The sequence below is a fragment of the Oncorhynchus kisutch genome, unplaced genomic scaffold (assembly GCF_002021735.2).
Source record: "Oncorhynchus kisutch isolate 150728-3 unplaced genomic scaffold, Okis_V2 Okis03b-Okis08b_hom, whole genome shotgun sequence".
Taxonomy (NCBI): Eukaryota; Metazoa; Chordata; class Actinopteri; order Salmoniformes; family Salmonidae; genus Oncorhynchus; species Oncorhynchus kisutch.
Window position 1 is genome coordinate 16711948 of NW_022261980.1, and position 21936 is coordinate 16733883.

General features: G+C 47.0%; 1 protein-coding gene across 1 annotated transcript in view; it reads left to right on the forward strand.

The window, feature by feature from the left end:
• LOC116359580 (sodium/hydrogen exchanger 5-like) overlaps positions 1–21936 on the forward strand; it is a 68179-nt gene that overhangs the window by 15614 nt on the left and 30629 nt on the right. The window contains 2 exon segments of the mRNA XM_031812417.1: positions 12147–12225; positions 15803–15980. Of these exon segments, the coding sequence (XP_031668277.1) occupies positions 12147–12225; positions 15803–15980 (257 nt within the window).

Consider the following 21936-nt stretch of genomic DNA (forward strand, 5'->3'; position numbering starts at 1 on the left):
ACTATATAGAACACCTACACTATATAGACTATATAGAACACCACCACTATATAGACTATATAGAACACCACCACTAACACTATATAGAACACCAACACTATATAGAACACCAACACTATATAGAACACCACCACTATATAGACTATATAGAACACCACCACTATATAGACTATATAGAACACCACCACTATATAGACTATATAGAACACCACCACTATATAGAACACCACCACTATATAGAACACCACCACTATATAGAACACCACCACTATATAGAACACCACCACTATATAGAACACCACCACTATATAGAACACCACCACTATATAGAACACCAACACTATATAGAACACCACCACTATATAGAACACCACCACTATATAGAACACCACCACTATATAGAACACCACACTATATAGAACACCACCACTATATAGAACACCACCACTATATAGAACACCACCACTATATAGAACACCAACACTATATAGAACACCAACACTATATAGAACACCACCACTAACACTATATAGAACACCACCACTATATAGAACACCACCACTATATAGACTATATAGAACACCATAGCTATATAGAACACCACCACTATATAGAACACCTACACTATATAGAACACCTACACTATATAGAACACCACCACTATATAGAACACCACCACTATATAGAACACCACCACTATATAGAACACCACCACTATATAGAACACCACCACTATATAGAATACCAACACCACCACTATATAGAACACCACCACTATATAGAACACCACCACTATATAGAATACCAACACCACCACTATATAGAATACCAACACCACCACTATATAGAACACCAACACTATATAGAACACCACCACTATATAGAACACCACCACTATATAGAACACCAACACTATATAGAACACCAACACTATATAGAACACCACCACTATATAGAACACCACCACTATATAGACTATATAGAACACCACCACTATATAGACTATATAGAACACCACCACTATATAGAACACCACCACTATATAGAACACCACCACTATATAGAACACCAACACTATATAGAACACCAACACTATATAGACTATATAGAACACCAACACTATATAGAAAACCTACACTATATAGAACACCACCACTAACACTATATAGAACACCAACACTATATAGAACACCAACACTATATAGAACACCACCACTATATAGAACACCAACACTATATAGAACACCACCACTATATAGAACACCAATACTATATAGAACACCTACACTATATAGAACACCACCACTATATAGACTATATAGAACACCAACACTATATAGAACACCACCACTATATAGAACACCAACACTATATAGAACACCACCACTATATAGAACACCTACACTATATAGAACACCACCACTATATAGAACACCACCACTATATAGAACACCACCACTATATAGAACACCACCACTATATAGAACACCACCACTATATAGAACACCACCACTATATAGAATACCAACACCACCACTATATAGAACACCACCACTATATAGAACACCACCACTATATAGAACACCACCACTATATAGAACACCACCACTAACACTATATAGAACACCACCACTATATAGAACACCACCACTATATAGAACACCACCACTATATAGAACACTAACACTATATAGAACACCACCACTATATAGAACACCACCACTATATAGAACACCACCACTATATAGAACACCAACACTATATAGAACACCACCACTATATAGAACACCACCACTATATAGAACACCACCACTATATAGAACACCACCACTATATAGAACACCGACACTATATAGAACACCGACACTATATAGAACACTGACACTATATAGAACACCACCACTATATAGACTATATAGAACACCAACACTATATAGAACACCAACACTATATAGAACACCACCACTATATAGAACACCACCACTATATAGAATACCAACACCACCACTATATAGAACACCACCACTATATAGAACACCACCACTATATAGAACACCACCACTATATAGAACACCACCACTAACACTATATAGAACACCACCACTATATAGAACACCACCACTATATAGAACACCACCACTATATAGAACACCACCACTATATAGAACACCACCACTATATAGAACACCACCACTATATAGAACACCAACACTATATAGAACACCACCACTATATAGAACACCACCACTATATAGAACACCACCACTATATAGAACACCACCACTATATAGAACACCGACACTATATAGAACACCACCACTATATAAAACACCAACACTATATAGAACACCACCACTATATAGAACACCAACACCACCACTATATAGAACACCACCACTATATAGAACACCAACACTATATAGACCACCAACACTATATAGAACACCAACACTATATAGAACACCACCACTATATAGAACACCACCACTATATAGAACACCACCACTATATAGAACACCACCACTATATAGAACACCACCACTATATAGAACACCACCACTATATAGAACACCAACACTATATAGAACACCAACACTATATAGAACACCACCACTATATAGAACACCACCACTATATAGAACACCACCACTATATAGAACACCAACACTATATAGACCATATAGAACACCACCACTATATAGACCACCAACACTATATAGAACACCACCACTATATAGAACACCAACACTATATAGAACACCACCACTATATAGAACACCAACACTATATAGAACACCAACACCACCACTATATAGAACACCACCACTATATAGACTATATAGAACACCAACACTATATAGAACACCACCACTATATAGAACACCACCACTATATAGAACACCACCACTATATAGAACACCACCACTATATAGAACACCACCACTATATAGAACACCACCACTATATAGAACACTAACACTATATAGAACACCAACACTATATAGAACACCACCACTATATAGAACACCAACACCAACACTATATAGAACACCAACACCACCACTATATAGAACACCACCACTATATAGAACACCAACACTATATAGAACACCACCACTATATAGAACACCAACACTATATAGAACACCACCACTATATAGAACACCACCACTATATAGAACACCAACACTATATAGAACACCACCACTATATAGAACACCACCACTATATAGAACACCACCACTATATAGAACACCAACACTATATAGAACACCGACACTATATAGAACACCACCACTATATAGACTATATAGAACACCAACACTATATAGAACACCAACACTATATAGAACACCAACACTATATAGAACACCACCACTATATAGAACACCACCACTATATAGAACACACACCACCACTATATAGAACACACCACTATATAGAACACCAACACTATATAGAACACCACCACTATATAGAACACCAACACCACCACTATATAGAACACCACCACTATATAGAACACCACCACTATATAGAACACCACCACTATATAGAACACCACCACTATATGACTATATAGAACACCACCACTATATAGACTATATAGAACACACCACTATATAGAACACCACCACTATATAGAACACCACCACTATATAGAACACTAACACTATATAGAACACCAACACTATATAGTACACCACCACTATATAGAACACCAACACTATATAGAACACCACCACTATATAGAACACCAACACTATATAGAACACCACCACTATATAGAACACCACCACTATATAGAACACCACCACTATATAGAACACCAACACTATATAGAACACCACCACTATATAGAACACCAACACTATATAGAACACCACCACTATAAGAAACACCACCACTATATAGAACACCACCACTATTAGAACACCACCACTATATAGAACACCACCACTATATAGACACCACCACTATATAGAACACCACCACTATATGAACACCAAACACTATATAGAACACCAACACTATATAGTACGGTAAACCGTACTCCCCCCTCCCCCCCAGGTCTGGTAAACCCGTACCCCCCCCCCCCTCCACCCCCAGGTCTGGTAAAACCGTACTCCCCCCCCCCCCCCCCCTCCTCCCCCCAGGTCTGGTAAACCGTACTCCGTTTCCTCACCCCCCCCCAGGTCTGGTAAACCCGTACTCCCCCCCCCCCCTCCCCAGGTCTGGTAAAACTGTACTCCGTGCCCCCTCTCCCCCCAGGTCTGGTAAACCGTACTCCGTTCACCCCCTCCCCAGGTCTGGTAAACCGTACTCCGTTCCCCCCCTCCCCCAGGTCTGGTAAACCGTACTCCGTTCCACCCCCCTCCCCCAGGTCTGGTAAACCGTACTCCGTTCCCCCCTCCCCCAGGTCTGGTAAACCGTACTCCGTTCCCCCCCTCCCCCAGGTCTGGTAAACCGTACTCCGTTCCCCCCCCTCCCCCAGGTCTGGTAAACCGTACTCCGTTCCCCCCCTCCCCCAGGTCTGGTAAACCGTACTTCCGTTCCCCCCCCTCCCCCAGGTCTGGTAAACCGTACTCCCCCCCCCCCCCCCCCCCAGGTCTGGTAAACCGTACTCCGTTCCCCCCCCCCCCCCCCAGGTCTGGTAGACCGTACTCCCCCCCCCCCCCCCCCAGGTCTGGTAAACCGTACTCCGTTTCCCTCCTCCCCCCAGGTCTGGTAAACCGTACTTCCCGTTCCCCCCCCCCCCAGGTCTGGTAAACCGTACTCCGTTCCCCCCCTCCCCCAGGTCTGGTAAACCGTACTCCGTTCCCCCCCTCCCCCAGGTCTGGTAAACCGTACTCCCCCCCCCCCCCCCAGGTCTGGTAAACCGTACTCCGTTCCCCCCCCCCCCAGTGTCTGGTAAACCGTACTCCGTTCCCACCCCCCCCCCCAGGTCTTGGTAAACCGTACTCCCCCCCCAGGTCTGGTAAACCGTACTCCGTCCCCCCCCCCCCCCAGGGTCTGGTATCCGTACTCCCCCCCAGGTCTGGTAAACCGTACTCCGTTCCCCCCCCCCAGGTCTGGTAAAACCGTACTCCGTTCCCCCCCCCCCCAGGTCTGGTAAACCGTACTCCGTTCCCCCCCAGTCTGGTAAACCGTTACTCCGCCCCCCAGGTCTGGTAAACCGTACTCCGTTCCCCCCCCCCCCAGGTCTGGAAACCGTACTCCCGTTCCCCCCCTCCCCCAGGTCTGGTAAACCGTACTCCGTTTCCCCCCCCCCCCAGGTCTGGTAAACCGTACTCCGTTCCCCCCCCCCCAGGTCTGGTAAACCGTACTCCGTTCCCCCCTCTCCCCCAGGTCTGGTAAACCGTACTCCGTTCCCCCCCTCCCCCAGGTCTGGTAAACCGTATCTCCGTCCCCCCCCCCCCCCCCCAGGTCTGGTAAACCGTACTCCGTTCCCCCCCCCCCAGGTCTGGTAAACCGTACTCCGTTCCCCCCCCTCCCCCAGGTCTGGTAAACTGTACTCCGTTCCCCCCCCCCCCCCCAGGTCTGGTAAACCGTACCCCCTCCCCCAGGTCTGGTAACCGTACCCCCTCCCCCAGGTCTGGGTAAACCGTACTCCCCCCCCAGGTCTGGTAAACCGTACTCCGTCCCCCCCCCCCCCCCCCCAGGTCTGGTAAACCGTTACTCCGTTCCCCCCCCCACCCCCAGGTCTGGTAAACCGTACTCCCCCCCCCCCCCCCCCCCCCCAGGTCTGGTAAAACCGTACTCCCCCCCCAGAGTCTGGTAAACCGTACTCCGTTCCCCCCCCCCCCAGGTCTGGTAAACCGTACTCCCCCCCCAGGTCTGGTAAACCGTACTACGTTCCCCCCTCCCCCAGGTCTGGTAAACCGTACTCCCCCCCCCAGGTCTGGTAAACCGTACTCCCCCCCAGGTCTGGTAAACCGTACTCCGTTCCCCCCTCCCCCAGGTCTGGTAAACCGTACTCCCCCCCAGGTCTGGTAAACCGTACTCCCCCCCCAGGTCTGGTAAACCGTACTCCCCCCCCAGGTCTGGTAAACCGTACTCCCCCCCCAGGTCTGGTAAACCGTACTCCCCCCCCAGGTCTGGTAAACCGTACTCCCCCCCCAGGTCTGGTAAACCGTACTCCCCCCCCAGGTCTGGTAAACCGTACTCCGTTCCCCTCCTCCCCCCAGGTCTGGTAAACCGTACCCCCCCCCCCCTCCCCCAGGTCTGGTAAACCGTACTCCCCCCCCAGGTCTGGTAAACCGTACTCCCCCCCCAGGTCTGGTAAACCGTACCCCCCCCCAGGTCTGGTAAACCGTACTCCCCCCCCCAGGTCTGGTAAACCGTACTCCCCCCCCAGGTCTGGTAAACCGTACTCCCCCCCCAGGTCTGGTAAACCGTACTCCCCCCCAGGTCTGGTAACCGTACTCCCCCCCCAGGTCTCAAGCTCAGGCTTATTTGATGAAACCTAAGCAGCTTTGCTCTTGGGTTTCTGTCGTAGTAGGCCGTTAGACACATTAGAAAGTCTATTCACGTTGTTGTTGTTGTTGATGAACACAGTAACATTCTAGTGCTTTAAACAACCTCTCTCATATCTCTTAGTTCTCTGATGTATCAGCCCAACACAACCGATTTGTTGTCGTTCGGTCTCTCTTTAAGTTTCTATGGTCTTTAACTCTTTTGGTCCCAGTGAGTTGTGAACACAGTCACCCGGAGAGGAGGGCCTACGTCCCAAATGGAACCCTATCCCCTTTATAGTGCACTACTTTAGACCAGAGCCCTATGGAACCCTATTCCCTATATAGTGCACTACTTTAGACCAGAGCCCTATGGAACCCTATTCCCTATATAGTGCACTACTTCTGACCCGAAGTAGTGCACTGACTTTGAAAATAGGGTGCTATTTGGGATCTAACCTAGGATTTCAGGCCCTCTGCTTGTACAGTGTTGCTACTATGCTTTTGTGAGAAGAGTTTACGGGAAGATTAAACTGCAGAAGAGCCGAGCGCTGTCGTCTGTATGGATCAACCGTTTCAGAGTAGGAGTGCTGATCCTAGATCCTAGGCTAAACTGATCCTAGATCAGCACATGTACTCTGAGATGCTGTGCAGCCCATTGTGAGGATTGCAGCGGCAGGTTGGGAGTCTTTCTCTGGTCTAGTCTGAGGACAGGAGTCAGTCAAGACTAGTAGGATGGATTTAACGTTTTCAGATAGACTTACAGGTTCCCTCATCGTTCTGTTCTGCAGCTACCTTCTGTCTGTTCCTGGTCTGTTTCTCCACAGCGACTGTGCATTAATAGTGGATTAGAGTTATAACCAAACCCAGGTCTTTAATAGTGGATCAGGGTTATAACCAGCCCCAGGCCTTTAATAGTGGATCAGGGTTATAACCAACCCCAGGTCTTTAATAGTGGATCAGGGTTATAACCAGCCCCAGGTCTTTAATAGTAGATCAGGGTTATAACCACCCCCAGGTCTTTAATAGTGGATCAGGGTTATAACCAACCCCAGGCCTTTAATAGTGGATCAGGGTTATAACCAGCCCCAGGCCTTTAATAGTAGATCAGGGTTATAACCAGGCCTTTAATAGTGGATCAGGGTTATAACCAGCCTTTAATAGTAGATCAGGGTTATAACCACCCCCAGGTCTTTAATAGTGGATCAGGGTTATAACCAACCCCAGGCCTTTAATAGTAGATCAGGGTTATAACCAGCCTCAGGCCTTTAATAGTGGATCAGGGTTATAACCAGCCTTTAATAGTAGATCAGGGTTATAACCAGCCCCAGGCCTTTAATAGAAGATCAGGGTTATAACCAGCCCCAGGCCTTTAATAGTGGATCAGGGTTATAACCAGCCCCAGGCCTTTAATAGTAGATCAGGGTTATAACCAACCCCAGGCCTTTAATAGTGGATCAGGGTTATAACCAGCCTTTAATAGTAGATCAGGGTTATAACCATCCTTTAATAGTAGATCAGGGTTATAACCAGCCCCAGGCCTTTAATAGTAGATCAGGGTTATAACCAACCTTTAATAGTGGATCAGGGTTATAACCAGCCCCAGGCCTTTAATAGTAGATCAGGGTTATAACCAGCCCCAGGCCTTTAATAGTAGATCAGGGTTATAACCAGCCCCAGGCCTTTAATAGTAGATCAGGGTTATAACCAGCCTCAGGCCTTTAATAGTAGATCAGGGTTATAACCAGCCTTTAATCGTAGATCAGGGTTATAACCAGCCTTTAATAGTAGATCAGGGTTATAACCAGCCTTTAATAGTAGATCAGGGTTATAACCAGTCTTTAATAGTAGATCAGGGTTATAACCAGCCCCAGGCCTTTAATAGTGGATCAGGGTTATAACCAGCCCCAGGTCTTTAATAGTGGATCAGGGTTATAACCACCCCCAGGCCTTTAATAGTGGATCAGGGTTATAACCAGCCTTTAATAGTAGATCAGGGTTATAACCAGCCCCAGGCCTTTAATCGTGGATCAGGGTTATAACCAGCCCCAGGTCTTAATAGTGGATCAGGGTTATAACCACCCCCAGGCCTTTAATAGTGGATCAGGGTTATAACCAGCCTTTAATAGTAGATCAGGGTTATAACCAACCTTTAATAGTGGATCAGGGTTATAACCAACCTTTAATAGTAGATCAGGGTTATAACCAACCCCAGGCCTTTAATAGTGGATCAGGGTTATAACCAGCCTTTAATAGTGGATCAGGGTTATAACCAACCCCAGGCCTTTAATAGTGGATCAGGGTTATAACCAGCCCCAGGCCTTTAATAGTGGATCAGGGTTATAACCAACCCCAGGCCTTTAATAGTGGATCAGGGTTATAACCAGCCCCAGGCCCCAGTTAGGGTTATAACCAACCCCAGGTCTTTAATAGTGGATCAGGGTTATAACCAGCCTTTAATAGTAGATCAGGGTTATAATCAACCCCAGGCCTTTAATAGTGGATCAGGGTTATAACCAGCCTGTAATAGTAGATCAGGGTTATAACCAGCCCCAGTCCTTTAATAGTGGATCAGGGTTATAACCAGCCTTTAATAGTAGATCAGGGTTATAACCAGCCCCAGGCCTTTAATAGTAGATCAGGGTTATAACCAGCCCCAGGCCTTTAATAGTGGATCAGTGTTATAACCAGCCCCAGGCCTTTAATAGTGGATCAGGGTTATAACCAGCCCCAGGCCTTTAATAGTAGATCAGGGTTATAACCAGCCTTTAATAGTAGATCAGGGTTATAACCAGCCCCAGGCCTTTAATAGTAGATCAGGGTTATAACCAGCCTTTAATAGTAGATCAGGGTTATAACCAGCCTTTAATAGTAGATCAGGGTTATAACCAGCCCCAGGCCTTTAATAGTGGATCAGGGTTATAACCAGCCCCAGGCCTTTAATAGTAGATCAGGGTTATAACCAGCCCCAGGCCTTTAATAGTAGATCAGGGTTATAACCAACCCCAGGCCTTTAATAGTAGATCAGGGTTATAACCAGCCTGTAATAGTAGATCAGGGTTATAACCAGCCCCAGGCCTGTAATAGTGGATCAGGGTTATAACCAGCCTTTAATAGTAGATCAGGGTTATAACCAGCCCCAGGCCTTTAATAGTAGATCAGGGTTATAACCAGCCCCAGGCCTTTAATAGTAGATCAGGGTTATAACCAGCCTTTAATAGTAGATCAGGGTTATAACCAGCCCCATGCCTTTAATAGTAGATCAGGGTTATAACCAGCCCCAGGCCTTTAATAGTGGATCAGTGTTATAACCAGCCCCAGGCCTTTAATAGTAGATCAGGGTTATAACCAGCCTTTAATAGTAGATCAGGGTTATAACCAGCCTTTAATAGTAGATCAGGGTTATAACCAGCCCCAGGCCTTTAATAGTGGATCAGGGTTATAACCAGCCCCAGGCCTTTAATAGTGGATCAGGGTTATAACCAGCCCCAGGCCTTTAATAGTAGATCAGGGTTATAACTAGCCCCAGGCCTTTAATAGTAGATCAGGGTTATAACCAACCCCAGGCCTTTAATAGTAGATCAGGGTTATAACCAGCCCCAGGCCTTTAATAGTAGATCAGGGTTATAACCAACCCCAGGTCTTTAATAGTAGATCAGGGTTATAACCAACCCCAGGCCTTTAATAGTAGATCAGGGTTATAACCACCCCCAGGCCTTTAATAGTAGATCAGGGTTATAACCAGCTCCAGGCCTTTAATAGTAGATCAGGGTTATAACCAGCCTCAGGCCTTTAATAGTGGATCAGGGTTATAACCAGCCCCAGGCCTTTAATAGTAGATCAGGGTTATAACCAGCCCCAGGCCTTTAATAGTAGATCAGGGTTATAACCAGCCTTTAATAGTAGATCAGGGTTATAACCAGTCCCAGGCCTTTAATAGTGGATCAGGGTTATAACCAGCCCCAGGCCTTTAATAGTAGATTAGGGTTATAACCAGCCTTTAATAGTAGATCAGGGTTATAACCAGCCTTTAATAGTAGATCAGGGTTATAACCACCCCCAGGCCTTTAATAGTAGATCAGGGTTATAACCAGCCCCAGGCCTTTAATAGTAGATCAGGGTTATAACCAGCCCCAGGCCTTTAATAGTAGATCAGGGTTATAACCAGCCTTTAATAGTAGATCAGGGTTATAACCAGCCCCAGGCCTTTAATAGTAGATCAGGGTTATAACCAGCCCCAGGCCTTTAATAGTGGATCAGGGTTATAACCAGCCCCAGGCCTTTAATAGTAGATCAGGGTTATAACCAGCCTTTAATAGTAGATCAGGGTTATAACCAGCCTTTAATAGTAGATCAGGGTTTATAACCAGCCCCAGGCCTTTAATAGTGGATCAGGGTTATAACCAGCCTGTAATAGTAGATCAGGGTTATAACCAGCCCCAGGCCTGTAATAGTGGATCAGGGTTATAACCAGCCTTTAATAGTAGATCAGGGTTATAACCCAGCCCCAGGCCTTTAATAGTAGATCAGGGTTATAACCAGCCCAGGCCTTTAATAGTAGATCAGGGTTATAACCAGCCTTTAATAGTAGATCAGGGTTATAACCAGCCCCAGGCCTTTAATAGTAGATCAGGGTTATAACCAGCCCCAGGCCTTTAATAGTGGATCAGGGTTATAACCAGCCCCAGGCCTTTAATAGTAGATCAGGGTTATAACCAGCCTTTAATAGTAGATCAGGGTTATAACCAGTCCCAGGCCTTTAATAGTGGATCAGGGTTATAACCAGCCCCAGGCCTTTAATAGTAGATCAGGGTTATAACCAGCCTTTAATAGTGGATCAGGGTTATAACCAGCCCCAGGCCTTTAATAGTAGATCAGGGTTATAACCAGCCCCAGGCCTTTAATAGTAGATCAGGGTTATAACCAGCCCCAGGCCTTTAATAGTAGATCAGGGTTATAACCAGCCTTTAATAGTAGATCAGGGTTATAACCAGCCTTTAATAGTAGATCAGGGTTATAACCAGCCTGTAATAGTAGATCAGGGTTATAACCAGCCCCAGGCCTGTAATAGTGGATCAGGGTTATAACCAGCCTTTAATAGTAGATCAGGGTTATAACCAGCCCCAGGCCTTTAATAGTAGATCAGGGTTATAACCAGCCCCAGGCCTTTAATAGTAGATCAGGGTTATAACCAGCCTTTAATAGTAGATCAGGGTTATAACCAGCCCCAGGCCTTTAATAGTAGATCAGGGTTATAACCAGCCCCAGGCCTTTAATAGTGGATCAGGGTTATAACCAGCCCCAGGCCTTTAATAGTGGATCAGGGTTATAACCAGCCCCAGGCCTTTAATAGTAGATCAGGGTTATAACCAGCCCCAGGCCTTTAATAGTAGATCAGGGTTATAACCAACCCCAGGCCTTTAATAGTAGATCAGGGTTATAACCAACCCCAGGCCTTTAATAGTAGATCAGGGTTATAACCAACCCCAGGTCTTTAATAGTAGATCAGGGTTATAACCACCCCCCAGGCCTTTAATAGTTGATCAGGGTTATAACCAGCTCCAGGCCTGCAGTGCTGCAGTGTGTTGTGCACCACCAATAAGTAGCACCCACCTGTATAGAGAATGCATTGTGTTATGGAGAGAGTTACAAAGACAATCTCCTGATGATGTCATGTCTCCTCCTCTGCAGGTGTTGTATAAGGTGTACATGTCCTTCGTGGAGGTGGGCCCTGAGAATGTTCAGACAGCTGACTATTTCAAAGGAGTGGGTGAGGATGACTTCTGGTGTTTAGCTGTAGTCTGTGTTAGCTGTAGTCTGTGTTTAGCTGTAGTCTGTGTTAGCTGTAGTCTGTGTTAGCTGTAGTCTGTGTTAGCTGTAGTCTGTGTTAGCTGTAGTCTGTGTTAGCTGTAGTCTGTGTGTGTAGTCTGTGTTAGCTGTAGTCTGTGTTAGCTGTAGTCTGTGTTAGCTGTAGTCTGTGTTTAGCTGTAGTCTGTGTTAGCTGTAGTCTGTGTTAGCTGTAGTCTGTGTTAGCTGTAGTCTGTGTTTAGCTGTAGTCTGTGTTTAGCTGTAGTCTGTGTTTAGCTGTAGTCTGTGTTAGCTGTAGTCTGTGTTAGCTGTAGTCTGTGTTAGCTGTAGTCTGTGTTTAGCTGTAGTCTGTGTTAGCTGTAGTCTGTGTGTGTAGTCTGTGTTAGCTGTAGTCTGTGTTAGCTGTAGTCTGTGTTAGCTGTAGTCTGTGTTAGCTGTAGTCTGTGTGTTGTAGTCTGTGTGTGTAGTCTGTGTTAGCTGTAGTCTGTGTTAGCTGTAGTCTGTGTTAGCTGTAGTCTGTGTTTAGCTGTAGTCTGTGTTTAGCTGTAGTCTGTGTTTAGCTGTAGTCTGTGTTAGCTGTAGTCTGTGTTAGCTGTAGTCTGTGTTAGCTGTAGTCTGTGTTTAGCTGTAGTCTGTGTGTAGTCTGTGTTAGCTGTAGTCTGTGTTAGCTGTAGTCTGTGTTAGCTGTAGTCTGTGTTAGCTGTAGTCTGTGTGTGTAGTCTGTGTGTGTAGTCTGTGTTAGCTGTAGTCTGTGTGTAGTCTGTGTTAGCTGTAGTCTGTGTTAGCTGTAGTCTGTGTTTAGCTGTAGTCTGTGTTTAGCTGTAGTCTGTGTTTAGCTGTAGTCTGTGTTAGCTGTAGTCTGTGTTAGCTGTAGTCTGTGTTAGCTGTAGTCTGTGTTAGCTGTAGTCTGTGTTTAGCTGTAGTCTGTGTGTAGTCTGTGTTAGCTGTAGTCTGTGTTAGCTGTAGTCTGTGTTAGCTGTAGTCTGTGTTCGCTGTAGTCTGTGTTTAGCTGTAGTCTGTGTTAGCTGTAGTCTGTGTTTAGCTGTAGTCTGTGTTAGCTGTAGTCTGTGTTTGCTGTAGTCTGTGTGTGTAGTCTGTGTGTGTAGTCTGTGTGTGTAGTCTGTGTGTGTAGTCTGTGTGTTGTGTGTAGTCGTGTGTGTAGTCTGTGTTAGCTGTAGTCTGTGTTAGCTGTAGTCTGTGTTAGCTGTAGTCTGTGTTAGCTGTAGTCTGTGTTAGCTGTAGTCTGTGTTTAGCTGTAGTCTGTGTTAGCTGTAGTCTGTGTTAGCTGTAGTCTGTGTTAGCTGTAGTCTGTGTTAGCTGTAGTCTGTGTTAGCTGTAGTCTGTGTTTAGCTGTAGTCTGTGTTAGCTGTAGTCTGTGTTAGCTGTAGTCTGTGTTAGCTGTAGTCTGTGTTAGCTGTAGTCTGTGTTAGCTGTAGTCTGTGTTAGCTGTAGTCTGTGTTTAGCTCTAGTCTGTGTTTAGCTGTAGTCTGTGTTTAGCTGTAGTCTGTGTTAGCTCTAGCCTGTGTTTAGCTGTAGTCTGTGTTAGCTCTAGTCTGTGTTTAGCTGTAGTCTGTGTTAGCTGTAGTCTGTGTTCGCTGGAGTCTGTGTTAGCTGGAGTCTGTCTGTAGTCTGTGTTAGCTGTAGTCTGTGTTAGCTGTAGTCTGTGTTAGCTGTAGTCTGTGTTTAGCTGTAGTCTGTGTTTAGCTGTAGTCTGTGTTTGCTGTAGTCTGTGTTTAGCTGTAGTCTGTGTTTAGCTGTAGTCTGTGTTAGCTGTAGTCTGTGTTAGCTGTAGTCTGTGTTAGCTGTAGTCTGTGTTTAGCTCTAGTCTGTGTTTAGCTGTAGTCTGTGTTAGCTCTAGTCTGTGTTTAGCTGTAGTCTGTGTTAGCTGTAGTCTGTGTTTAGCTGTAGTCTGTGTTTGCTGTAGTCTGTGTTTGCTGTAGTCTGTGTTTGCTGTAGTCTGTGTTAGCTGTAGTCTGTGTTAGCTGTAGTCTATTTACACATACACTATGCTCTGCATAGCCACTATGAGACCTCTCCTGATTTCCTGTCTCTGAACCTAAAGACTCTCCCACGTCCCCTGTGCCTCCTCTCTTCCTCCACCCCTCTCTCTCCACCCTTCCTCTCTCTCCCTCCACCCTTCCTCCTCCTCCTTGTCTCCCCCCACCCTTCCTCCTCCTCCCCCTCTTCCTCTTCCTCCCTGTCTCCCTCTACACTTCCTCCTCCTCCCTTCTCCTCTTCCTCCCTGTCTCCCCATCTTCCTCCCTGTCTCCCCATCTTCCTCCACCCCTCTCCTCTTCCTCCCTGTCTCCCTCCACCCTTCCTCCTCCATCTCCCCATCTTCCTCATCCCTTCTCCTCTTCCTCCCTGTCTCCCCATCTTCCTCCACCCCTCTCCTCTTCCTCCCTGTCTCCCTCCACCCTTCCTCCTCCCCATCTCCGTCCTTCTCTCCCTTCTCTCCCTCCACCCTTCCTCCTCCATCTCCCCATCTTCCTCCACCCCTCTCCTCTTCCTCCCTGTCTCCCTCCACCCTTCCTCCTCCTCCTCCTCCCCATCTCCGTCCTTCTCTCCCTTCTCTCCTCCACCCTACCTCCTCCACCTCCCCATCTCCCTCCTCCCTTCTCCTCTTCCTCCCTGTCTCCCCATCTTCCTCCCTGTCTCCCCATCTTCCTCCACCCCTCTCCTCTTCCTCCCTGTCTCCCTCCACCCTTCCTCCTCCATCTCCCTATCTTCCTCATCCCTTCTCCTCTTCCTCCCTGTCTCCCATCTTCCTCCACCCCTCTCCTCTTCCTCCCTGTCTCCCTCCACCCTTCCTCCTCCATCTCCCCATCTTCCTCATCCCTTCTCCTCTTCCTCCCTGTCTCCCTCCACCCTTCCTCCTCCATCTCCCCTCGTCTTCCTCCCTGTCTCCCCATCTTCCTCCACCCCTCTCCTCCTCCTCCCTGTCTCCCTCCACCCTTCCTCCTCCTCCTCCCCATCTCCGTCCTTCTCTCCCTCATCCCCCTCCTCCCCCTCCTCCTCCTCCTCCCCATCTCCGTCCTTCTCTCCCTCCTCTCCCTCCTCTCCCTCCTCTCCCGCCTCTCCCTCCTCCCCATCCTCCTCCTCCTCCCCCCATCTCCGTCCTTCTCCCCCCCTCCTCCTCCTCCTCCTCCTCCTCCCCATCTCCGTCCTTCTCTCCCTCCTCTCCCTCCTCCCCCTCCTCCTCCTCCTCCCCATCTCTGTCCTTCTCCCCCTCCTCCCCCTCCTCCTCCTCCTCCTCCCCATCTCCGTCCTTCTCCCCCTCCTCTCCCTCCTCCCCCTCCTCCTCCTCCTCCCCATTTCCGTTTTTCTCTCCCTCCTCTTCCTCCCTGTCTCCCCATCTTCCTCCACCCCTCTCCTCTTCCTCCCTGTCTCCCCATCTTCCTCCCTTTCTCCCCATCTTCCTCCACCCCTCTCCTCTTCCTCCCTGTCTCCCCATCTTCCTCCACCCCTCTCCTCCCCCTCCTCCCCCTCCTCCTCCCCCTCCTCCTCCTCCCCATCTCCATCCTCCTCTCCCTCCTCAGCCTCATTCCTCATCGTCAGTATTGGGGGGACCATGGTGGGTCTGATCTTTGCTGCTCTCCTAGCCTTCATCACACGTTTCACCAAGAAGGTCCGCATCATTGAGCCTCTATTGGTCTTCCTCATGGTCTACCTGGCCTACCTCACCGCTGAGCTCTTCTCTCTGTCCGCCATCTTGTCGTGAGTAAATCTTCAGTATGTGTTCTAGAAATCACCACAGAAAATGTGATGGTCTGTACTCAAAAAGATGTTGCATTTAAACTCACTTCATTTTTCACTTCATAAAAAAAAAAAAAATGTATTCCGCTGTCATTAGGGTGTGTGTGTGTGCGTGCATGTGTGTGCATGTGTGTGTGTGTGTGTGTGTGCGTGTGTGTGTGTGTGTCTGTCTGTCTGTCTGTCTGTCTGTGTGTGTGTGTGTGTGTCTGTGTCAGTGACTCCTGAAAGTATTCAGACCCCTTGACATGTTCCACATTTTATTACGTTACATAAAACATGTTCCTCAGTAATCTACACACAATAACCCATTATGACATCACAATACCCCATAATGACATCACAATAACCCATTATGACATAGCAAGAAGAATGCACATTTATTTTAAAAATCAAAAATTCTAAATACCTTATTTACATAAGCATTCAGTCCCTTTGTTATGAGACTCGAAATTGAGCTCAGGTGCTTCCTGTTTCCATTGATTATATTTGAGATGTTTCTACAACTTGATTGGAATCCACCTGTGGTAAATTCAACTGATTGGATATGATTTGGAAAGGCACACACCTGTCTATATATTACATGGTACCACAGTTGACAGGGTGGGTGTGTGTGTGTGTGTGTGTGTGTGTGTATAGACCTACATTAAAATACAACCACTGTATGTTACAATATGAACATCTCAACAGGACCTATCCTCCCTACAGACCAACATTAAAATACAACCAACATCCAAACAATACAGTTGTAAACATGTAATAGGTTTTGTTTCATCACTGATTCTACGTGTCAAATCACATTTATTTATAAAGCCCTTCGTACATCAGCTGATATCTCAAAGTGCTGTACAGAAACCCAGCCTAAAACCCCAAACAGCAAGCAATGCAGGTGTAGAAGCACAGTGGCTAGGAAAAACTCCCTAGAAAGGCCAAAACCTACGAGGGGTGGCCAGTCCTCTTCTGGCTGTGCCGGGTGGAGATTATAACAGAACATGGCCAAGATGTTCAAATGTCAGTGTGAATCATGTCTCATATCTCCCCCCTTCATAACATTACAGTTGTATATCCAACAGGCTGTGTGTTTGTAGATGGACTGAGGTAGGTAGATTGTATAGCTAACAGGCTGTGTGTTTGTAGATGGACTGAGGTAGGTAGATTGTATAGCTAACAGGCTGTGTGTTTGTAGATGGACTGAGGTAGGTAGATTGTATAGCTAACAGGCTGTGTGTTTGTAGATGGACTGAGGTAGGTAGATTGTACAGCTAACAGGCTGTGTGTTTGTAGATGGACTGAGGTAGGTAGATTGTATAGCTAACAGGCTGTGTGTTTGTAGATGGACTGAGGTAGGTAGATTGTATATCCAACAGGCTGTGTGTTTGTAGATGGACTGAGGTAGGTAGATTGTATAGATAGATTGTATAGCTAACAGGCTGTGTGTTTGTAGATGGACTGAGGTAGGTAGATTGAATAGCTAACAGACTGTGTGTTTATAGATGGACTGAGATAGGTAGATTGTACAGCTAACAGGCTGTGTGTTTGTAGATGGACTGAGGTAGGTAGATTGTATAGCTAACAGGCTGTGTGCTTGTAGATGGACTGAGGTGAATGAACCTACAGCAGCCAAGGTGATAATGGCTGGGGTCATTTTGGTTTTGATGTTCTCCAAATAGCATTTGAAAAAGGTTTTAAATTGTATAGAAAAGCTTCAATTTTCAAAAATGTCCTCTTCCGGACTTCACTCAAACTCAAACCCTGGTTAAGGCCCTGGGCTCAGATTCTCTAAGCCACTCTTTAGAAGGAGCGGCAGGGTACCCTAGTGGTTAAAGCATTGGACTAGTAACCGAAAGGTTGCAAGTTCAAATCCCCGAGCTGACAAGGTACAAAATCTGTCGTTCTGCCCCTGAACAGACAGTTAACCCACTGTTCCCCTGAACAGGCAGTTAACCCACTGTTCCCCTGAACAGGCAGTTAACCCACTGTTCCCCTGAACAAGGCAGTTAACCCACTGTTCCCCTGAACAAGGCAGTTAGTCCCACTGTTCCTAGGCCGTCATTGGAAATAAGAATTTGTTCTGAACTGACTTGCCTAGTAAAATAAAGGTAAAATAAAGGTGAAATAAAGGTTAAAATTAAAAAGAAGGAATGTCTTCTAAACTGCCATGTTTTTCTCTTAACTATAGACTTTAGACTTAAGAAGAAAGTTCAGCAAAGTTGCTATTCCTCAAAAAGGTTCTTGGAAATTCTCTTTCGCTGTTTTCTTATGTTTCTCCTTTAAGCAAAACGTTAAGAAATTATATTCTTGAAAATAACGTTTGTTGGAAATATTTTTAACCGTTGTCTTAAACTCTGGGCAGTGAGAAAAAAACAGCTCATGAAAATCAATTGTACATCATTCACTCTCAAACTATATCTGAAAGTTTCAGTATTGATTATTTTGGGGCGGCAGGGTAGCCTAGTGGTTAGAGTGGAGGGACGGCAGGTAGACTAGTGGTTAGAGTGGATGGGCGGCAGGTAGACTAGTGGTTAGAGTGGAGGGGCGGCAGGGTAGCCTAGTGGTTAGAGTGGAGGGACGGCAGGTAGACTAGTGGTTAGAGTGGAGGGACGGCAGGTAGACTAGTGGTTAGAGTGGAGGGACGGCAGGTAGACTAGTGGTTAGAGTGGATGGACGGCAGGTAGACTAGTGGTTAGAGTGGAGGGACGGCAGGTAGGACTAGTGGTTAGAGTGGAGGGACGGCAGGTTAGACTAGTGGTTAGAGTGGAGGGGACGGCAGGTAGACTAGTGGTTAGAGTGGAGGGACGGCAGGTAGACTAGTGGTTAGAGTGGAGGGACGGCAGGTAGACTAGTGGTTAGAGTGGAGGGACGGCAGGTAGACTAGTGGTTAGAGTGGTAGGGACGGCAGGTAGACTAGTGGTTAGAGTGGAGGGACGGCAGTAGACTAGTGTTAGAGTGGAGGACGGCAGGTAGACTAGGGTGGTTAGAGTGGAAGGACGGCAGGTAGACTAGTGGTTAGAAGTGGGAGGGACGGCAGTAGACTACAGTCGAAGTGAGTAGGAGTGGAGGGACGGCAGGTAGCCTAAGTGGTTCGAGTGGAAGGGACGGCAGGTAGACTAGTGGTTAAGAGGTGGTATGGGCGGCAGGTAGATCTAGTGGGTTAGGAGTGTTGGACTAGTAACCAGGCAGGTTAGTCTAGTGGTTAGAGTGTTGGACTAGTAAACCAGCAGGGTAGTCTAGTGTTAGAGTGTTGGACTAGTAACCAGCAGGTGGCCTAGTGGTTAGAGTGTTGGACTAGTAACCAGCAGGTAGCCTAGTGGTTAGAGCGTTGGACTAGTAACCAGCAGGTAGCCTAGTGGTTAGAGTGTTGGACTAGTAACCAGCAGGTAGACTAGTGGTTAGAGCGTTGGACTAGTAACCAGCAGGTAGACTAGTGGTTAGAGTGGAGGGACGGCAGGTAGTCTAGTGGTTAGAGTGTTGGACTAGTAACCAGCAGGTAGCCTAGTGGTTAGAGCGTTGGGCCAGTAACCAGCAGGTAGCCTAGTGGTCAGAGTGTTGGACTAGTAGCCAGCAGGTAGCCTAGTGGTTAGAGCGTTGGATGAGTAACCAGCAGGTAGTCTAGTGGTTAGAGCGTTGGACTAGTAACCAGCAGGTAGCCTAGTGGTTAGAGCGTTGGACTAGTAACCAGCAGGTAGTCTAGTGGTTAGAGTGTTGGACTAGTAACCAGCAGGTAGCCTAGTGGTTAGAGTGTTGGACTAGTAACCAGCAGGTAGCCTAGTGGTTAGAGCGTTGGACTAGTAACCAGCAGGTAGCCTAGTGGTTAGAGTGTTGGGACTAGTAACCAGCAGGTAGCCTAGTGGTTAGAGTGTTGGACTAGTAACCAGCAGGTAGCCTAGTGGTTAGAGTGTTGGACTAGTAACCAGCAGTAGCCTAGTGGTTAGAGTGTTGGACTAGTAACCAGCAGGTAGCCTAGTGGTTAGAGCGTTGGACTAGTAACCAGCAGGTAGCCTAGTGGTTAGGGTGTTGGACTAGTAACCAGCAGGTAGCCTAGTGGTTAGAGTGTTGGACTAGTAACCAGCAGGTAGCCTAGTGGTTAGAGTGTTGGACTAGTAACCAGCAGGTAGCCTAGTGGTTAGAGCGTTGGACTAGTAACCAGCAGGTAGCCTAGTGGTTAGAGCGTTGGACTAGTAACCAGCAGGTAGACTAGTGGTTAGAGCGTTGGACGAGTAACCAGCAGGTAGCCTAGTGGTTAGAGTGTTGGACTAGTAACCAGCAGGTAGCCTAGTGGTTAGAGCGTTGGACTAGTAACCAGCAGATAGCCTAGTGGTTAGAGTGTTGGACTAGTAACCAGCAGGTAGCCTAGTGGTTAGAGCGTTGGACTAGTAACCAACAGGTAGCCTAGTGGTTAGAGCGTTGGACTAGTAACCAGCAGATAGCCTAGTGGTTAGAGTGTTGGACTAGTAACCAGCAGGTAGCCTAGTGGTTAGAGTGTTGGACTAGTAACCAGCAGGTAACCTAGTGGTTAGAGCGTTGGACTAGTAACCAGCAGGTAGCCTAGTGGTTAGAGCGTTGGACTAGTAACCAGCAGGTAGCCTAGTGGTTAGAGCGTTGGACTAGTAACCAGCAGGTAGCCTAGTGGTTAGAGCGTTGGACTAGTAACCAGCAGGTAGCCTAGTGGTTAGAGTGTTGGACTAGTAACCACAGGTAGCCTAGTGGTTAGAGCGTTGGACTAGTAACCAGCAGGTAGCCTAGTGGTTAGAGCGTTGGACTAGTAACCAGCAGATAGCCTAGTGGTTAGAGTGTTGGACTAGTAACCAGCAGGTAGCCTAGTGGTTAGAGTGTTGGACTAGTAACCAGCAGGTAGCCTAGTGGTTAGAGCGTTGGACTAGTAACCAGCAGGTAGCCTAGTGGTTAGAGCGTTGGACTAGTAACCAGCAGGTAGCCTAGTGGTTAGAGCGTTGGACTAGTAACCAGCAGGTAGCCTAGTGGTTAGAGCGTTGGACTAGTAACCAGCAGGTAGCCTAGTGGTTAGAGCGTTGGACTAGTAACCAGCAGGTAGCCTAGTGGTTAGAGTGTTGGACTAGTAACCAGCAGGTAGCCTAGTGGTTAGAGCGTTGGACTAGTAACCAGCAGGTAGCCTAGTGGTTAGAGTGTTGGACTAGTAACCAGCAGGTAGCCTAGTGGTTAGAGTGTTGGACTAGTAACCAGCAGGTAGCCTAGTGGTTAGAGTGTTGGACTAGTAACCAGCAGGTAGCCTAGTGGTTAGAGGGTTGGACTAGTAACCAGCAGGTAGCCTAGTGGTTAGAGTGTTGGACTAGTAACCAGCAGGTAGCCTAGTGGTTAGAGGGTTGGACTAGTAACCAGCAGGTAGCCTAGTGGTTAGAGCGTTGGACTAGTAACCAGCAGGTAGTCTAGTGGTTAGAGTGTTGGACTAGTAACCAGCAGGTAGCCTAGTGGTTAGAGGGTTGGACTAGTAACCAGCAGGTAGCCTAGTGGTTAGAGTGTTGGACTAGTAACCAGCAGGTAGCCTAGTGGTTAGAGTGTTGGACTAGTAACCAGCAGGTAGCCTAGTGGTTAGAGGGTTGGACTAGTAACCAGCAGGTAGCCTAGTGGTTAGAGGGTTGGACTAGTAACCAGCAGGTAGCCTAGTGGTTAGAGGGTTGGACTAGTAACCAGCAGGTAGCCTAGTGGTTAGAGTGTTGGACTAGTAACCAGCAGGTAGCCTAGTGGTTAGAGCGTTGGACTAGTAACCAGCAGGTAGCCTAGTGGTTAGAGCGTTGGACTAGTAACCAGCAGGTAGCCTAGTGGTTAGAGCGTTGGACTAGTAACCAGCAGGTAGCCTAGTGGTTAGAGTGTTGGACTAGTAACCAGCAGGTAGACTAGTGGTTAGAGTGTTGGACTAGTAACCAACAGGTAGTCTAGTGGTTAG